Source organism: Taurulus bubalis, assembly GCF_910589615.1.
Source record: "Taurulus bubalis genome assembly, chromosome: 4".
Lineage (NCBI taxonomy): Eukaryota > Metazoa > Chordata > Actinopteri > Perciformes > Cottidae > Taurulus > Taurulus bubalis.
In genome coordinates, this window is record NC_136592.1 from 15,074,976 (window position 1) to 15,093,025 (window position 18,050).

Below are 18,050 nucleotides of genomic sequence, written 5' to 3' on the forward strand. Positions count from 1 at the left end.
ATCGTTCTCGCATTGATTATAAAGGGCTAACGTTTGGCTCGTTATCTTTAGACAGCTAGCTTACGTTAGCGCCATCTCATTGATCGGCTCTAAATCAATTTTGCGTAACGTGGCTTTCCGTTTGAGCGTTAACATTTCCGTCACTTGCTCTCCAAACGCCGTAAACATCACGACACATAGAGATTATTTTGTTGAGACGGCATATTTTATCTTAACGCCGCGGAAGAATATATTTTTACCCTGTCAATGTTGTGCTGCGGTCCGGTTACTCGTGGCAGCCAGTGATGACGACGACATGAAGTGTTGTGACTTTAGTAGCTCGGTGGTTTGGAGCGCCACCTAGTGGACAGGACTAAAGCTCCTGTGGGTTGGGCTTTATGAACAATTTATTATCACTTGATACATGATAGGTTGGGTCTTTGTCTAAGTAAGGGTTGTTTTCATGGATACAGATAATATTCAGATGGAATTCCATATGGTGAAATATAGTCAAATGAATTATGATCAAATGTAGCATCAAATGTAAATAACAAACCACAGAGCTGTGATATTTTATAAAGTAACAGCAATAATCAAATGGGTTAAACCAAAAAACACGAGCAGAATGTTTTTCTGATTGCAGTAATGGTGATGTGAAGACTTTGGTTGAGGCTGTTTTTCATATGCTAACAGCCTTACTTTGTTAAAACAATCATACAACTGTCTGAATACATAGGACATCTGCTAGGTGTTTTCATCTCTCATGGAAACACAGACATTTCTTGAATTTATTTAGTGAAACCTGAACTTGCTTTTTTTTTTAAATCATCAGTGACATTTGTAGTCAGTTGATCTACTTTTAGGACTTTTTTTGGGCGGCTGTAGTTCAGGGGGATGAGTGGTCGTCCCGCAACCACAAGGTAGCCGACTCGATCTCCAGTCCCCCCATAGCTCACATGTCGAAGTGTCCCTGAGCAAGACACCCAACCCCCAACCGCTCCCCGGGCGCCCCTTAGGGCTGCCCACTGTCCCCTATCCAGGGATGGGTCAAATGCAGAGAAGAATTTTCCCAACGGGATTAATAAAGGATACTTTCTTTTCTTTTCTAGGAAATTCTTGAAACAGAGGGAGCTTCTCAGTGGTACCAAGATAACTTGACTATGTGAAATCTCGAACGTTGACTTACATTTTAAGGGTTGGTTCACCCAAATTACAAAAAAAAATGAATGCTGGTGGTTTCAGTTTAATTTGGCCAGGTTTTAGTTATCTGCCTCTGAGATTTCTGCCTCATCCTCAAAACAATGTTTTAAGGGAGATGAGAGAAATGTATTTTTTGTTTCTTTTAGCATTTAAAAAAAACTCTCAAGCCCTCACTATCTGCCGACAAGCTTATCACGTAGCTATATGTTTTGGCTGATAAGTGACAAAAAAATTGCAAAACAGAAATGTCGAAGATATGTTTGTGGTAATTTAGAAACAGTGTCGCTGTTGCATGGATTGCCCACCAGAGAGCACTGACAATTGTAAAATGTCCTGGTTATAACTTTGTCAAAAATAGCCTAATAATCAACCAAATGAATGAATGAAAAATATTTTAGGTGTGCGATGTTGAAACAAATATTGTCCGATAAGTTGTTGGTATATGTTAGTTGACCTCTAATTCATGCTAGATAATTTGTGTAGTCTATAAATCCTCCTCTGAGTGATGTATACTTCAATTGATTTCTTCTATTGTCTTTAAAGGAGAATTGTTTCATTTTGAAGCTATTACAGGATGCAGCGTCCTGTTGTATTTTGTGTGATGGGAATGAAGCCATTGACGTGCAAGCTCATTAGCTGTTATGGCTTTAGGTTTGCACTTTTGACCTTGAAAATAGTTGTGAACTTCTAAACAAACACCTTACAAATAACATGTAAAATACAATTATATCATTATTATATTCTACTTCCATTTAATATGCTTATAAATATATACAAATGTTCAAAATATAAAAAATGTAATTGGCATTAGTTGTAATTATTCTAGATGTTAAAATATGTTGCTCCTCTCACAAATCTGTGCTATTTTTTATTTCTGAAATGAGAGCAAAGATACACTCGGTTTATTTAAAATGTATAGGTCAACACTTTTAGATTTGTCTTATCAATTAAAATATCAAAGCACTAAAATATGTGGAAATATAGTCAGGTCAGTTTCCTCCCACATGCCTTGAACGCACCATAGTATCTTTAGCGTGATGAACTCCCCGTCGTCCCTGCATATCCCACAATCCAGTTCGGTGTAGCTTCACTCCTTTGCGTTAGAGATCAGCTGAGCTCGTGCATCGCTGCAGTGAGTACGCGGGTGCCAGCGGCTCGGGATCGGAGCAGCTCGGGGCCGCTCGGCGTCTCTCTGTTCGTGCTTGGACATCATTTTAAACCCGCTGATCGACCGGAGACTGGATTTAAAAAAAAAAAAAAAAAAAACTGCTGCAAGAATGTGACTTTTCTATGTATCCGTTTCTTTTTTCTTTTCTCTTTTTTTTACCCCCGTGAATGGTCCCGGCTCTGCTGCTCGAGGAGATGATTTGATCACATTTTTATTTATTTTTAATTACTGTTATTTCGTTCATCATCTGTCCTCTTAGTGCGGAAAACACCTGGACTGGTCTCGGGGAAACCGTGCGGGTTTAGGAGGAGATTCCAGGTTTTTAACTGAGTGGGCCATAATATGTCCAGACGAAAACAGACCAACCCCTTCAAAGTTGACTGTAGGTATTCCAGGTATCGTAATGCTACTTCACGCGTTATTTACCCACGTCACGGTCACTATGCGTGTATCCTCTGGCAGTGTGACAATGTGTACAATTATTATTGTTTCTGTCGCCACCTGCATTAACAGCGTTTCAGTGGCTTTCCTTGATGTCCGCTGTCGCTTCTAATAGTTCGATGTCGCCTAGATGTGTTGAACCCCACATGGCTCCCTATAATGAAATGCCATCACATACTCTATTGTGTATTCAGAGTATCGGACATTCATTTATATTTTGTGATTGTTGTTGTTTGATAAGAGTTTTCACAAAAACGTTTCTGTTTTCTTGTCAGAGTGGTGATGGATATCTCAATTTCATTTTGGTCTATAGTTTGTGTGAGAATACAGCATAAGACTTGACTGGCTGATCCATTCTTTTTTATTTTCTTTATTCTACAGTGGGTCCTTGAGTAGTTATTGATAACTATATGATATAGTTGAACATACAACAATGAAAGAGACTGAAATAAATGTCTAGATCAAACTCTGGGTAAATACAAGAGAATACAAAATTGATATATATTATATATATATATATATATATATATATATATATATATATATATATATATATATATATATATATATATTATATATATATATATATATATATATAAAGATTGATATATTGTTAATTTGTAATGATTCACATCTTTAGTCTTCATCTCATGCCAAACATATACTATACGGTCTTGTGACAGTCATGTGAACCGCTTTCCATGGAAAATGACAATGTGTGCAAACTCGCAGTATCATGTCCGAGGACTCGTAATTTATGTCTCCATTTGTGTGTTTTCCAAGTAGACTGGTCTACAAGATGTCCTGTGAAGTATCTTCCTGTAGTTGGCCTGTATGTCAGGGCTTGTGGGTAATTATGTTTCTGCCTTCTGGCTTTTTTTAAGGTGTCATTTCTGGAGATTAATTTAGCAAAAGCACATTTAGGCGTTAAGAAGAAGCCGACCTGGGATGTCATCATACGACCGTATTGTGAACGTGATCAAGTGTTTCTTTTACACACAGTGCACGGTGTCGATTCGGTTTGCTCTGACATCTCAGTCCCAGTATGAGATGATAAGAAAGCAATACAGAGCAGAAGAGTTGAAACAATTAGTTAATTCAATCATTTGTGGATTGACAAGAAACTGGCAGCTACTTTGATGACTATCTCATTGTGTTCATCACTTTCTGGTTCCAATGTTTCAAATATGTGGATCCATTAGAGGGGATCGTTGGTAAGCAATTTGAATACATCCCCTTGAGAAATGGGCATTTTCCACTGTTCTCTTATTCTCTTTTTAGACAAATGGTTTAATCAAGAAAATAAGAAGCAGATTAGTCGATATTAGACATAATCGATATGTGCAAAAAAGGAAGTAACGCCTCAACTATTCAAAATATGTGTAATTGCCCTGTACTTTAGGATGACACTTGTTGAAATCAATGTCTCTGTTGTCTATTTTTCTCCCTTTTTAGGAGGAGCCATTGACAGTATTTCTTACTACAATACACCTTGTTGTACACACTTCTCATATTGAGTGTTTTTGAGTGGCACATTATCCTCAAGCATTTTTGTTTGTATGCAGGGCTTTCCTACAAATCACCTATTATGAATTATAGCATCCCATTTATATTTCCTATTCTAATATAATGTTCAAAAACAATCATGGTCTGAAATTAAGTTTGTTTTCCCTCACTTGCCACTGTGGCAGGTTACTGAACATCTCTACCAGCCACTCAATGTTTTTGTCCGCTCCTTTGGAAAGCTTTAGAATTATAAATACTAAATCAGTGGAACCAGACAGTAGAACAATGTAATATAAGCTTGATACAAGGGACACCCATCTGCATTGGTGGCAGGTTACCTGAACTGTTTACCTGCCACAGCCAACATTTACCTTGTATTTGGCTTGTGACAGATGCTAATTTCATTCCCTGCATACATTATACAACATAAACTAAATTGAAACTAAGGATTGCTGGGCAGACCCCTGGTGTGAATAAGCTATGGCTATCCTTCTTTGTGCTTTTGGCCGTCTTCCCCTGGATCTTCTTTTTGGACAGCATGCGGACCTGTGTAATCTGCGTTATGTATGCTGCAGCCCTCCTTTCTAAACATAGTTGGTTTAAACTGCTGTTGAAGTGCATCTTGCACTTTGACTGTGATAATCCTTGCAATCTAATTTGCTGTTCTGTAGCAGCTCTACCAGAGTCTAGAGTGGGAGCTGAAACCCCTCGGGAGGGCCTGAGACGATGTCATGTTGGCGTACGTTAGAGCACCTCATGCTGTGACAAATGCTATAATATGTTGTATACTTGACAAGCTATGCCTCCCACCGTGTCACTAGAGTTTGAGTTGAGGTGATGTTTTTGTTTATTGACTTTCCTCCACTGCTTTGTCTTGATTGTTTTACCTGCTTTTCTTGTGAGGTATGACTTACATGCACAGGGCTGTCCTCCCCCTGAACGGGTTAAACCAGACAGACTGACTGACAGAGCAGACAGGCAGGGAGACAGTCTGACTGGCAGGCGGATTCCTGACAATAATACAACAGTGCTGTCTTTCCAGCTTTGTCTTCCTCCTTGAGATTGATGCACAACAACCGCATTATATCAAACTTGATGTGCAAATATTGCCATAAACATTCCGTAAAACTATGTCTTGAAGAGTTGACTATAATACAGTGCAGGTTGTTTCAGAACTTTTCAAGTCTTTGAGTAAGTGTGCATAGGTACAGAAGCTAACATTTTTGTGAATTGGACTTCATTTAAAAGTACAGTTCTTGTGTCTGTTTCTGTCAAGCTTCTGAACTTTGATTTGAAAGAGCTGAAATAAGATGTTTTCTCCCAAATGCTGTCCCGAATTAGCCCAGGACAAATGTTTCTTGATTATCTGTGATGATGGCTGTGTGCTTTCATGGTACTGGTTTAGTCTTGTGGCAAAGATCAAAGGTCCAGAGACAGTGTGTAAATATTATTTCTCTGTTGAGATTATCTAGGAGGAGCCTTTAGGTTAATTTCAGCGAAACTAACCAGAGAAAGTCTTCCACATAGAGAAATAATGGTTAATCCCTTCACCTTCTTCTTCCCAGTACCAGGTCACCAGTTAATCAGGTTGAGAATTGATCAGATGTCTGGCCCACTATCCTTGTGAGTGTGTATGTGTGTAAAACAAAGGCCCCAGCACTTCCTGCAGGTTCAGACGGAGTTGTGTGTCTGCATGTGTGTGTTTTCGGAGGGGACGGCGGCTGAAAAGGAGGAGGGGGCTTTGAATTCATCAGGACCCCTTATTGCTTGGGGTTTGAGTAGAGTTTTGGCATTCTATCTTTTGTCTGTTTTGTTTTGCGCACTACCCCTCCACCCCCCACCACCTCCCCCCTCCTCTCTCCCTCTTCTGTGTGTCTGTTGGCTGATGAGTTTGTCTCTTTGTCTGGATTCAGTCAGACACTGCGTCACCTCCTGCCTACAGACACACAGACTCAGAGATAACATCACAGTGGCAAAGACTGAGGGAGGGAAGATGGGGGAGGGAGGGAGCGAGGAGAGACAGATGTACAGACAGAGCCCTACAGTGGGGGGATGGGTATCTCCCACACATCAATCATGGGCTATGTGCTGTGAAGCCAGCCTGTTGTAGTAGTTCATAGTTCAATACTCTGTCCCACTCTACCAGTGGGAATGAACGCTTTGATTTCTTTGCAAAAAGTGCCCAAACTGTGTCCACGTACAAACTTCTCACCAGTAGCTTAATAGTAGAATGATGAACCTCACGTTATACGTCTGCTTTCCTCAGGCACTCAGAGTGTGTCTGTGCACGCACACACGTGCATGTGCGCAATACCTCAGGATTGTGACGAGGGCTGTAATTACTTCTGTCAGTCTCAGGTAACTGAAGTCGGGATCTTTTTCCCATCTCTGATCTGTGTTAATGGAGAGAGAGCACACAGAGAAAGAAAATTGGATTTTAGGCTGTCATCAATTTTAGTGATCTGAAGGTGGATGATGTTCTTGTGTGTGTGAATGCCCAAAGACCATTCAACAAACCTGTGAATCAGGGTTGGTCATCAAATACAGGAACTTTGCAGAGTCATAATAATGTGTCATATTAAGAAAAGTGAAGGGATTTTGCAGAATCCTGCAACCAACAAAGCTATAAAACAAATAGTGGCATTCCAATGAGTTTAATGAGCCACATATGGGCTGTCATAGTGTGAAGCTTCATCCTCCCCCTCAGCGGTAATGGTATAGATATGGAAGTAGTCGGAGCTACAGACAAGCAGGAAGGACAGAGGGCGAGCCAGGCTGTTCAGTGTGTGGGTGGTACTGAGAGAGAGAGAGAGAGAGATACACTGAGTAGCAGGCAGTTAGCTAGAGGAAAGAGTGCAGGCTGCTTCTCCCGTGGGACTGCAGCATGGCTGTCGAACAGAGCTAGCATGTATCTGAGTGTGTGTGTGTGTGTGTGTGTGTGTGTGTGTGTGTATATATGTGTGTGAAAAAGTGGGGGTTGGGATGCAAATGAAGTTAATGTGTGTGTGTGTGTGTGTGTGTGTGTGTGTGTGTGTGTGTGTGTGTGTGTGTGTGTGTGTGTGTGTGTGTGTGCATGTATGTCAGTGTGCCTCTCTTGCTGGCTTCGCAGCATTCATGGTTCATATGCAGCCTCATCGGCAAATACGTTTTTGTCTTCCACGTCTGGTGTGGAGCCTAAAAGTCATGTAGAAAAATGTAGAATTGTCGAAACGTTGCACTATTTGGTGCTGTTTTTTTCACCTTTGTTGCCATTTTGTGTTATTGAAATCTCTACCATTCTATGCTTACATTGTTAATGTTCTGATATCAGAAGCCTAGATACATCTTAATAGTGTTGAAAAACGAATACCTTCTTATCGTATGCTCTGACAGGAGATGCTGTTTCTATGGTGCTATGGAGATAAAGCACTCCTGCTTAATACAATATATGGGTCAAAAGGTGGCCTATGTTTGACAACAGATATCATTTATTGACATGTTTAATTCTTATGAATTAACATATTTTTAAAAGCATGATCTTTGTGAAATCCATTCCTGAACAGGGGGTCCTGCCATGGTGTGCATTCATCGTGACATACATTGTCAAACAAGAACAGCCTTTGAAATTGTGAAACTTGATCGATATGCTTGGTCTTCCATTCATGTACTCCACACACGTTTAATGCAACTGCAAACATGAAAGTAATTGTGTATTCCCAGTTCTTTAGCCTGTCGCAGAGGGTTCATTTGCAAACTTTACTTGCCGTTGTTATTGATTGATGGATTTATTAATGAATTGCTATATCAACAACCAAAGCTTTTCTTGAGCAACAATAGAAAGGGTTTGCCCCATCGAACTCTACTATATCATCATATTAAGATTTTAATGTTAAATAAAGGGTGCCATATAGCTATGTATCGTGACGTAGTACATTTTCATTGCCAAAATTGATCTAATGCACCCAGAGATGTCAAAGGATAGATACCACGACATGACAAAATCTTGGATGTTAGTCAAATTGATATTGTCTCATGGTTGATATTCATCATAGTACCCGCCCACATCAGTCACTCCCGTTCATGTGCTCACTGGAAGTCTTACTGATGGCTACTGTCTTTTTTTAAATTCATCACTAGGGCCATTCCACACTTCAGGCATCACAGGACTTCAGCACACTATTAACATGGATGGCAGGGACGAATTCATCGAAGACAATGAATGCTGCAGCAACAACTCCCAGGAAGTACAAGAGCAGGATAGCATCTCAGGTACAAGATGGAAGGACGGGACAAGGGAGGACTGGATGGACTCTGTGGGACGTCTTCGGACTGAGGGGTGTTAGTGAGAGTAAGCCCTGCTCTGTGTTCTGTTGTCTGTCTGTATTGATAGGGCTGTGTTTGCCTCCATAGAAGACAGCGATAGTGACCTCGACAACCACGCCGAAGACTCTTCATCCAACACCTCTGCGGACGACCACATGACCACCAAGAGGACGCAGTGCCGCCTACAAGGAGCGGGAGTCAAAGAGGTGAGAGATTGTGCCACTTTTTGTTTATATTGGTATTGTTTGCTTCTTTGACAGTATTTTGCCTCATCTTAAATTGGTTTGAATACGGTCTATATGTCATAATAGAGGCCACTGCAATGTGAAGGTGGTGCTTTGGCATAGGATGGGCGATATATTAATATCACATTCATGTAATAAGTCAGTTAGTATTCAAAATATGTAAATAAATAAACCAAAATTAATAAATAAAATGAATCATTAAACAAAACTACGTTTCAGAGAAATATTTCAGTTGTTTGAATATTAGTCAAACTTAATACTGAGAAATGCATTTAAAAGACCAATCTGACTTCAAAATGACAGTACACCACCTCAGGGTGTCACAACATTCTTATGTGTGTAAAATGTCATATACGAGCTGTATTCAGATTAGTTTATGTGGCAAAGATGCTGTAACAAAGAGCAAACGTGTCTTTAATGATGGTACCTGTCATTAGAGCCTTTATCAGAGTTTTAGGCTGAGAAAGCAATTACCTCCTCTCTCAGTGTCCACATTTTGTGAAGCTACACAGACGCAGGTATTTCCTGTTATTTTCAGACATACAGACAGATGATCCCTGTTCTTTGAGACACGTCGGTTGGTACCTCTTGTTATCTCCAGTTATACAGACAGTCTTATAGGCTGCACATCTGGTATTAGGAACTCAGAGAGGACATTAGATCAATATACGGTCAAGGCTATTTCGTTATAGATTGTACATCGCTGCATAGCCTAAAAATACTGATGTTATTTGCCATATCGCCCTACAAACAATACTCCACAGGGATGGATTTTTAACACGGATCTAACATTCATATGGTTACCTTTTCTGTTTGTCTAGATTCAAATTTGTATTTGTTAAACTTGTTAAAAAATCAATTTTACAGATTTTACTCTCTTGAGATTTGTGTCAAATTAGTAAAATGTGTAGATAAAAGAGGTATTTTTGATTGGCAGCAAAACATTTTTTAGAATGCTGTATAATCATTTAGCACTTCTGTTGGGTGTGACTTTTGTAAACCAAAACATACGCCGATACTATTTAGACAAACAGCAAACGCACTGCAGTTGAATGGGCTTGAAGAGAACGCCCCCGGTATCAGCCAATATGTTTTGTGCCATGACCTTCTGTTTGAAAGTGTTCTGTATTTCAACTTGTGTGAGAGTCACATCTGTGACGGCACACAGCATCATGTCACTGTTAGTGAGTCACTGGGGCTTGAGATAATGTTTGCTCATTCACACACTCGACACATCACCACCACTTGCAAAAATGCTCCAACTGGAAACGTGAAGCAAGTAGTGAAAAATTGCCTCGGCATCATTTTTTTTTTACCATGCAGCATGTTATGTTTATAATCGGTTCTGCCTTGCGTCAGTTTGGTCTTCAGATTGTAGTTGTCAGGATATGAACTGTTGCTCTTTATATGTGTTTTAATGGTGCTTGGTTTTCCCCAGGAGAGCGAGGAAGGGGCAGACCACGGCAACAACTTTGTTTGTCCTCTCTGCACGCTGGATTTCAGCAGCCCTGAGAAGCTCATCTCCCATGTCTACCAGGTGAGAACAACATTGCCTCGCGTGTCCTAATCTACTTCAGAACCATGAAAACAAAACGTCTCTCGCTTTATTGCAGTCTGTTTCTAATATGCTAGGTCATCACCTCTAAAGCCCTTAAGTAGCTTACAACATCAGTACTTCAGGGAAATGCAGGCAGGTTGAGGGAGAAGGTGTTTACTTGTATGATCTCGTGCTTATGTTGTCCTGTAACTGCACGAGACTCTTATTTAAAAAGTGTATTCAGTGCCAGATATCTTGAAGATTATTATATATTTGCTAAGGACAAAGGGGTTGCTTATGCTCCCTTTAAAAAAAGGCTGCAGTTGTACCCAGAGTCTTTATATTTCATTTTTCAGTAATCCACACCTTTCATCAATGGCCGCGAGGTCTCACTTAATATTCAGTAGCTGATTTATACCTTACTTCAGCATTTGCAGAATTCAAACAATAATCACTGTGCATGTATTTTTGCATGTGTGGTTATTGCACTTATTGCTGAAAGATGAGTGTGCATTCTGTGACTGAAATGTTGAGAAATTGCAATAGTGTCTGCCTTATTAACAGAGTGTGGAGCGTATGTACCGTGGCTCATAACAGTGTAATTAATTGCAAGCACAATACTGTGCATTACGCCCACACCATCAAAGATAATTATGATATTGTCTTAATCAGATATTAATTCAGTATTCAGTATTTGTGAATGATCACCTTCAGTTTAAGATATGTTGTATGATTGTATTAATATCTCTCTTTGTGTTGGAGGTTAATTTGTTCGCTTTTTTCAGTTTTTTGTTGTGATCTTGTTTTGCTGTCTTTACCAGCACACAGCGATGATGAGCAATAGCAAGAGCTATGTGTGCCCAGTGTGTGGGCGAGCTCTGAGTTCGCCTGGCTCGCTTGGCCGGCATCTCCTCATCCACTCCGAGGACCGCCTCTCCAACTGTGCTGTCTGTGGCGCACGCTTCACAGACACCAACAACTTTAACAGGTTTGGCTCATCTCCACTGTGTCTCTTGTCTCAGGTCTTTAATGCACATTAGTTTAATCTTTTAAAGGAATTAGTATCGATACATTTTAGATGCGATGTTACAGATGTAGTGCGTTATTACTGCCCCAAAGTGTCTCTGTTTTACTTTAAATTAATTGCATATTCTCAATAATTCAGTTGCTTTCACTGTTTTTTAAATTTAGAGTAAAAAGTCAGCTTCCACAGTTTTTAAGTAAATAAATGACAAATAAATCATAATAAATAAATAATTTTATAATGTAGTGTTTACCTTGTAGTGCTTTGCTGTTTTTTTTTTTTAAATTAATTTATAAATTATAATAAGTCACCTCGGCAGATCCAGTTATCACCATACAAAGTCAAAAGACAATTTTTAAATTCTGCAGTGAACAAATAAAAAAAATGTCAGCAATTGGTTTTCTAGTTGTCCGTCCAACAAGGGAGTCAAATCTATGAAACGTTCTGAAAATGATGTGAAAATGTGTCTTCTACCATTAAACAACGGAGCAGTGGTTGTCTCAAAGTATGAGATGAGGCAGGATGCAGACCACGAAGGACGAATAAAATTAGTACCATATTGATAGATTTAATGGAAATAAAAGTGCATGTTGCTTAGCAACTACCATTCCTTTTTAGATTTAAACAGCACTGGCGTGGCCAGGACACCTATCAGGAGAAAGTGAGAGGCCGTAAAAAATGTAAAAGCAGAGAAAAGAAGAAAAATCACAAGCTATTATAGCTCGTCGGGTGTTACTATAAGTAAAATCAGTACGTATAAATCAGTACGTATAAATCATGGGGTCAGATAAAGGAAAGAGAACATATTGTTTCAGGGATCTTAAGCTTCTAAGACTGCCTCCAGACATGAATAAGAAGATGCATTATTACATGACCAGCTATTTAATACTGTGTCTTTTCTTAGGGAGAAGCTTAAAGATGTCCTCGACACAACCAGGATGGAAGTCTCTGAAGGAGGGGACAGCTGTTCCATGTCCCTCTCCAGCAGCCCCATGACCAGCCCGGGCCACGGCTCTTGCTCCTGCCACGGACCAGGCCCCAGTTCCTGTCAGGGCCCTCACTCCTGTCAAGCACCGGATCCTGATCTATGTCAAGCCCATCGTTCCTGCCAGGGACCAGGCCACATCCCGAGCCAGTGTCAAGGCCCCAGACCGTGTCAGGGCCCTGGACCATGCGTGGGCTCTGACCAGGGACCCTCTTTTCCCTCACTGCCCGACAGCCTCCTCTCTGAAGGGACATCACTGGCATCTATCCCTGATGCTCTTAACTCCTCTTCCCCGGGCTTTCCTCCCATCCCAGACATCCTGAGCCCGATGCCGGTGTATCCTGCCGGAGTGCTGCTGGTGTGCAACAGCTGCGTAGCCTATCAGCAGTTAGTGGACGAGCAGTCGCCGATGCGTAAATGGGCTCTGCGTAGGCAGAATGAACCCTTGGAGGCCCGCATGCAGCGTCTAGAGCGCGAGCGCACAGCGAAGAAGAACAAGCGGGCGTGTGAGTCGGAAGACGAGAGGGAAATGAGGAGGCTGCGGGACCGCGAGGCCAAGCGCATGCAGAGGATGCAGGAATCGGAAGACCAGCGGGCACGCAGGCTGCAGAGAGACCGGGAGGCCATGCGTATGAAGAGGGCCAACGAGACGCCAGACAAGAGGCAGGCCCGGCTGATCCGCGAGAGGGAGGCGAAGAGGATCAAGCGGCGGCTGGAGAAGATTGACCCTGCCCTGAGGACACAGATAGAGCATGATCCCGCCGCCATGGCCGCTCTCACCGCAGATATGAGTCTCTTTCAGTTCCCTTGCCCAATGCCGGTCCCTTCCATTGATAACGGTCTGTTCATGAAGATGCCCTGAAGGGTCCGGGCCACTAGAGGGGAAGCAACTGGACTCTAGCAGCACCATTGACCTCTGCCATCCGGCTGCCATGCTCACAGTGAAACCATTCCTAGGTTTTCCTCCAGCTCCTTCTGTGTCGAACAGCTTCACAAACTGCTTTGTTAAATACAGCAAAAACTACTTCAATTTCTAATTTATTACAGTCTAGAAAACCTTGGGAACAGGGTTGAGAATGTTTCATATTGTATGGATGATGACGTAAACGCATGTTGTAAAGAGATTCATCTGTTGGACAACAGATTTAACACAGTTCATTATAGTCGGAGCGGTTATACTTCCTTTGAGGGAAAAAAAAATGTATCTTTTTGCACATGGACCTTCAGTGACAGGAGTGGGGACTCTGTAGCCTCAGCCGCCCTTCCTGCTGGTCCACTCCGCCAGCCCAGTGACTCGGGCTTACTGGTAGCTACACCTCTCTTCAAGCTGCCACCGTGGAAAGTTCATTTTCTGTCAAACTCTACTACCTCAGCTGGCGCCTCGGCCGCGCCGTCTGTCTCGTGGCTTACTGCGCTCCAACTCCAGGCTTCCAAAGCTCGTCATGTACTGTACACTACTACGGAGGATGCAGGTTGTTTCCCACTATTTTAGATTATCACTCAGGCACTTTAATAGGACACAAACATTCACAGGAGCAACTGATTTACAAACACACCAGTTCCACATGAAGTTCCCAGGTCTAAATATAATGTTTCTTAGTTCCTAACAGATAAACTCAAAGAATGTTTTGTCCTATTGAACACGCCCGGCGTTGTGCAACATTCCCACTCTTCTCCTGTGTCGTACAACTTGATGCATTCGCCTCTTTACATTCTCTTTGCCAATATTTGAATCTGTTTTATTTTTCCTACCTTGTTACACTCTGAATATTTTGCCAATGTCATTTCTTTTTTTACTTTTTGTGACGGAGCTTTTTGCTCATAAAAAAGTCAGTCTTTGCTGCTGTTATTGTGCTGTAGAATACATTCGTTACCTCTTATGTATTTTGGGCTCATCACATTAAGGAATGTTGTGCTACAATGTTCCATTAAATAGTCACAGTGAAACGGTTCTTAATATGATACTTTACTTGAATTCTGCCCGCATAGACACATTTGTTTTCCTCACTGATGAGTAAATTACAACATGAAAATGAGTTATTATCATTTTGAGGATTGTACACAGATAATGCATTATCTGCATGCAGTTTGTGTAGCATTCACTTGCTTTGTAAAGCTACAGTACCTTCAATATATGTGACCTGCACCACTTAAATTGAGGTGAAGTTATATCATGTCAGGAGAATTGATGAAAGATATTTATTGATTCATATGTCAGAGGGACTCATTTTAAACTCTTGTATCCGTTTTATTTTTAATTCCCTTCCATTACTGAGCACTGGGGCTAATCTCATGACATACAGCCCATACTGGGAGAGAGATTTGATCAATCTATATTCATTAACCTCATTCCAGCACATATTTATGCATTATGATGTGAATATATTTTTCTTGTGAAAATGTTTTGGGTTATTTTGTTATCTACCGTCAGTGGTATAAAATTGTTTTAATGTTTAAATTAGAGGCCATGTCTGAATATCCCGTGTTTAATTTCCTGCCTGTAAGGTTTACTTCCAGCTTTTCTTGACTTCACTGCTCCAATGCAAACATTTAGTGTCAATAAGCAGTTTCTGAAATATTCTTCAACAAATATCAGAGACAAGGACAAGAACTGGTTCTGTTTGAGTCACTCCTAGACAAGTCATCCATGAGAAGGATTTGTTTACGACATCCTCAGAGGCTTTTCTAGGAGTGCATCAAACCTCTATGCAACAGATGTTATTTATTCAAGGGAAATGAATTCACTTTTCACTGAAACTATGCAGACTGCGACTTTAATTAAAACGGACTTCAATGCAAAGAGTTTCGCTTCTCAGGCAATTTAACTCAGTGAGAGGGCTCAGAGCCTGGAGACAACACCCTGGTCCACAAGAATCACGTCAGACGATGTGATGGAAACAGTTTTGAGCAGCTGTGACTTTCCCAGAGACACTTTGTTTTTCGATGTGTTTTCTCTTCCCAGTTCAGCACATGAAAGCGACGGGGTCTCACTGCCATCCTATTCATGACATCCTGTAACAAGGCCAGATCAGTGTTCTCGACAGAGGCTTCAGGTGTCATTTATTTCTCTCTCCTCTCAGACTATGAATACTGGGTATTCTCAGAGGTTGCTCTTTGAAATTGCTGTGATCACCTTTGTCCTCCAGTGGACCAATGTGACAGGAAACTGCGGCGTCTGTGGTCTGACATACTATTGCAAAGGAAGTACTCTGAACTCTGAAGTGATGCTGGTCTTTTACGAGCAGTATTTTCAGTATATGGGTTAGGTAAGCACTGCATGTCGTGAAACTGCACTTGTCCTAGAATGGTTCAATATGAGCTTGTACTGTTACTGTTCTGTTAGTTTATGCCTGCCTCTTTTTTACAGTTCATTCAAAAGAAAAATGTTAAAAAATATATATATATTGGCCTTTCTATTTTAATTCTATCAGGATTTTCTCTCAATGTCCATGTTTACAAAACAAATCTCTCTGATCAAGGCCAAATGAATGAGCTAAATTGCTAATAAGAACATTCATGCTTGCTGCGATATCAATGCATTCTGACTGGATGGCACTTCGGGGATGCCATCCTGTTACTGGATTAACAGATGTACAGACCATGATGAAAGCTGGTAAAGAATGTGCAAATAAACATTGACTTTCCTCCAGTGGCAATGTCCTGAGTCACTTCCCTCCTTTGTTTTATACACACTGATACGCATATGGACACAGTGTCACATTTCTTCACAGTTATAGTGTTTAGCAAATAGCCATAACTGAACACCTAATTGTGAAATTAATCACTTCAGCATTCAAATATTTTACTTTGAAAACCATCTGAATTTCAGTGATTGACATTTTGAGAAGGTCATGTGGTTCACCAAATAGAGTATTTTTTATTATATTCAACTGGGTCAAATTGAATTTGACTAGTAGTTTCTAATTTTGGTGTCTGGTACATGATCTTGTAAAAAATGTTAAGCTACTTGATTTGTTTTGAACTTGTCTTGGTTATTGAGATCAGAATTTCACTAATTGATTTTAAGTGACTTGAATGTGTAATTTTTAGTCTGAATTTGTGAAACCTAAACATGTTACCATTTTAAATGACCTAGAAATTTCAAAAGGGTTCAAACTACAAATTCATGTACATATTTCAGTCCTATACACTGGAATTTCAATTTCTGTAGTAGTTACATTTTGTTATTACATTCAGTTGCTTATAACACTTGACTTAACCATTCTACATTCTTTACTCTGAGGTATTGCTATTTTCACTTGAGAAAAAGTCGATCTCAACTTTTTCCACCACTAAATGCCTAAAAAAAAGGCCACTTAATCGAAAAAAAGAATACATAAATGCAACTAAAGAAACACAGCACACAAGTTGGATAATAGTTTATATTTGTATATATATATATATATATATATATTATATTGTGTTTACTTAACAAACATGATAAATGCAATGTCTCCAAGTTAGCTGTAACAATAAAAATACAATATCTTTGTGTCCTTAAAGTACAATTAAAACAGCAAAACAAAAACAAAAAAAACGCCCTAAGTAGTTCACAGAGAGGTACAAATATACAGTACAAATCTATTTTATTAAAAACCAGTACAAATAAAAATGCAACAAAATAGAGATATTAATGCTTTGTTAAAGTCAGGTAGGTGTGGGGTATTCAAAGGGAGCACTTTCGGTCGACAACTCTAAGGCTTCTGATAAAGATCAATACATATTGGTATGGTCATACGATATTAAAACTCACTATACAAAGTTCATACAACCTGGATTATACTTGAGGATTGAATGTTACATTTACATCATTGCATATATCTTGCAGATTTGGGCATTTAAAGATAAAAAAAAGCTGTTTTTTGTTTGTTTTTCAATAGTTGCACATCACATAAAAAGCAGGGTCACTTTGTGGCAAAAAATGTCAAATCTGAAAATACACAGACTTCTTTAAAACTTTTAACCGTTCTCCTGATTTAACTGGACATCAGCAACATCATCTAAATTCACCTTTGCAGTTCAATGTGGTCAAACAGGAAGTAGTTCACAAAGGGAGTAAAAATTCCCACTGCCAACATCACAAAACATAATAAACCATTACATTACCACCAATGGAAAGCTATCTGATTAACGCAGCCTGTCTCCATTTATTCACCTAGATTCAGTTGTCCAGAGACTGAGACAAAGCACAAGACACCAAACACAATCCATTAATTCTAGGAGAAAAAAACTACCGATCTTGTGGAAAAAAAACAATTTGTGTGTGTGTGTGTGTGTGTGTGTGTGTGTGTGTGTGTGTGTGTGTGTGTGTGTGTGTGTGTGTGCAATTAATGGATTGCCCTCCGTTGCAGACACTCTTCTCATTGTCTTGAAAAAAGTGCTTCCATTTACTTCACTTACAGACATTGAGAAAACAGAAATTAAAAAGGCAAGTATGAGAGTAAAGAGTGTATTCAAACTTTTACGGAATTGTTCATGAAAAAAATGAAGAAAATACAAAACGCCACACAAACACAAAGTTGCAGATTGCATGGTTGAAGCGTCTGGGGCCCAGAGAGAATTCACCGTCACCCTTTGAGAAATATGAAAATGAATTTCTGCGTGACAAGAGTGTCAAAGCTTGACATTTCTGATTTGCTCTTGTGCAGCCTGAGAAGGGAACA

The 18,050-nt window shown here is 40.1% G+C and overlaps 1 protein-coding gene across 1 annotated transcript; it reads left to right on the forward strand.

The window, feature by feature from the left end:
• Nucleotides 1-2,689: 2,689 nt before the first annotated feature.
• znf821 (zinc finger protein 821) lies at nt 2,690-13,317 on the forward strand (the record flags this gene model as incomplete). The annotated part of the gene is made up of 6 exons (XM_079216577.1): nt 2,690-2,729; nt 8,411-8,542; nt 8,684-8,802; nt 10,280-10,378; nt 11,200-11,366; nt 12,307-13,317. The coding sequence occupies 6 exons, from the start codon at nt 2,690-2,692 to the stop codon at nt 13,247-13,249; spliced, it is 1,500 nt and encodes a 499-aa protein (XP_079072703.1). The 3' UTR covers nt 13,250-13,317.
• Nucleotides 13,318-18,050: the final 4,733 nt, after the last annotated feature.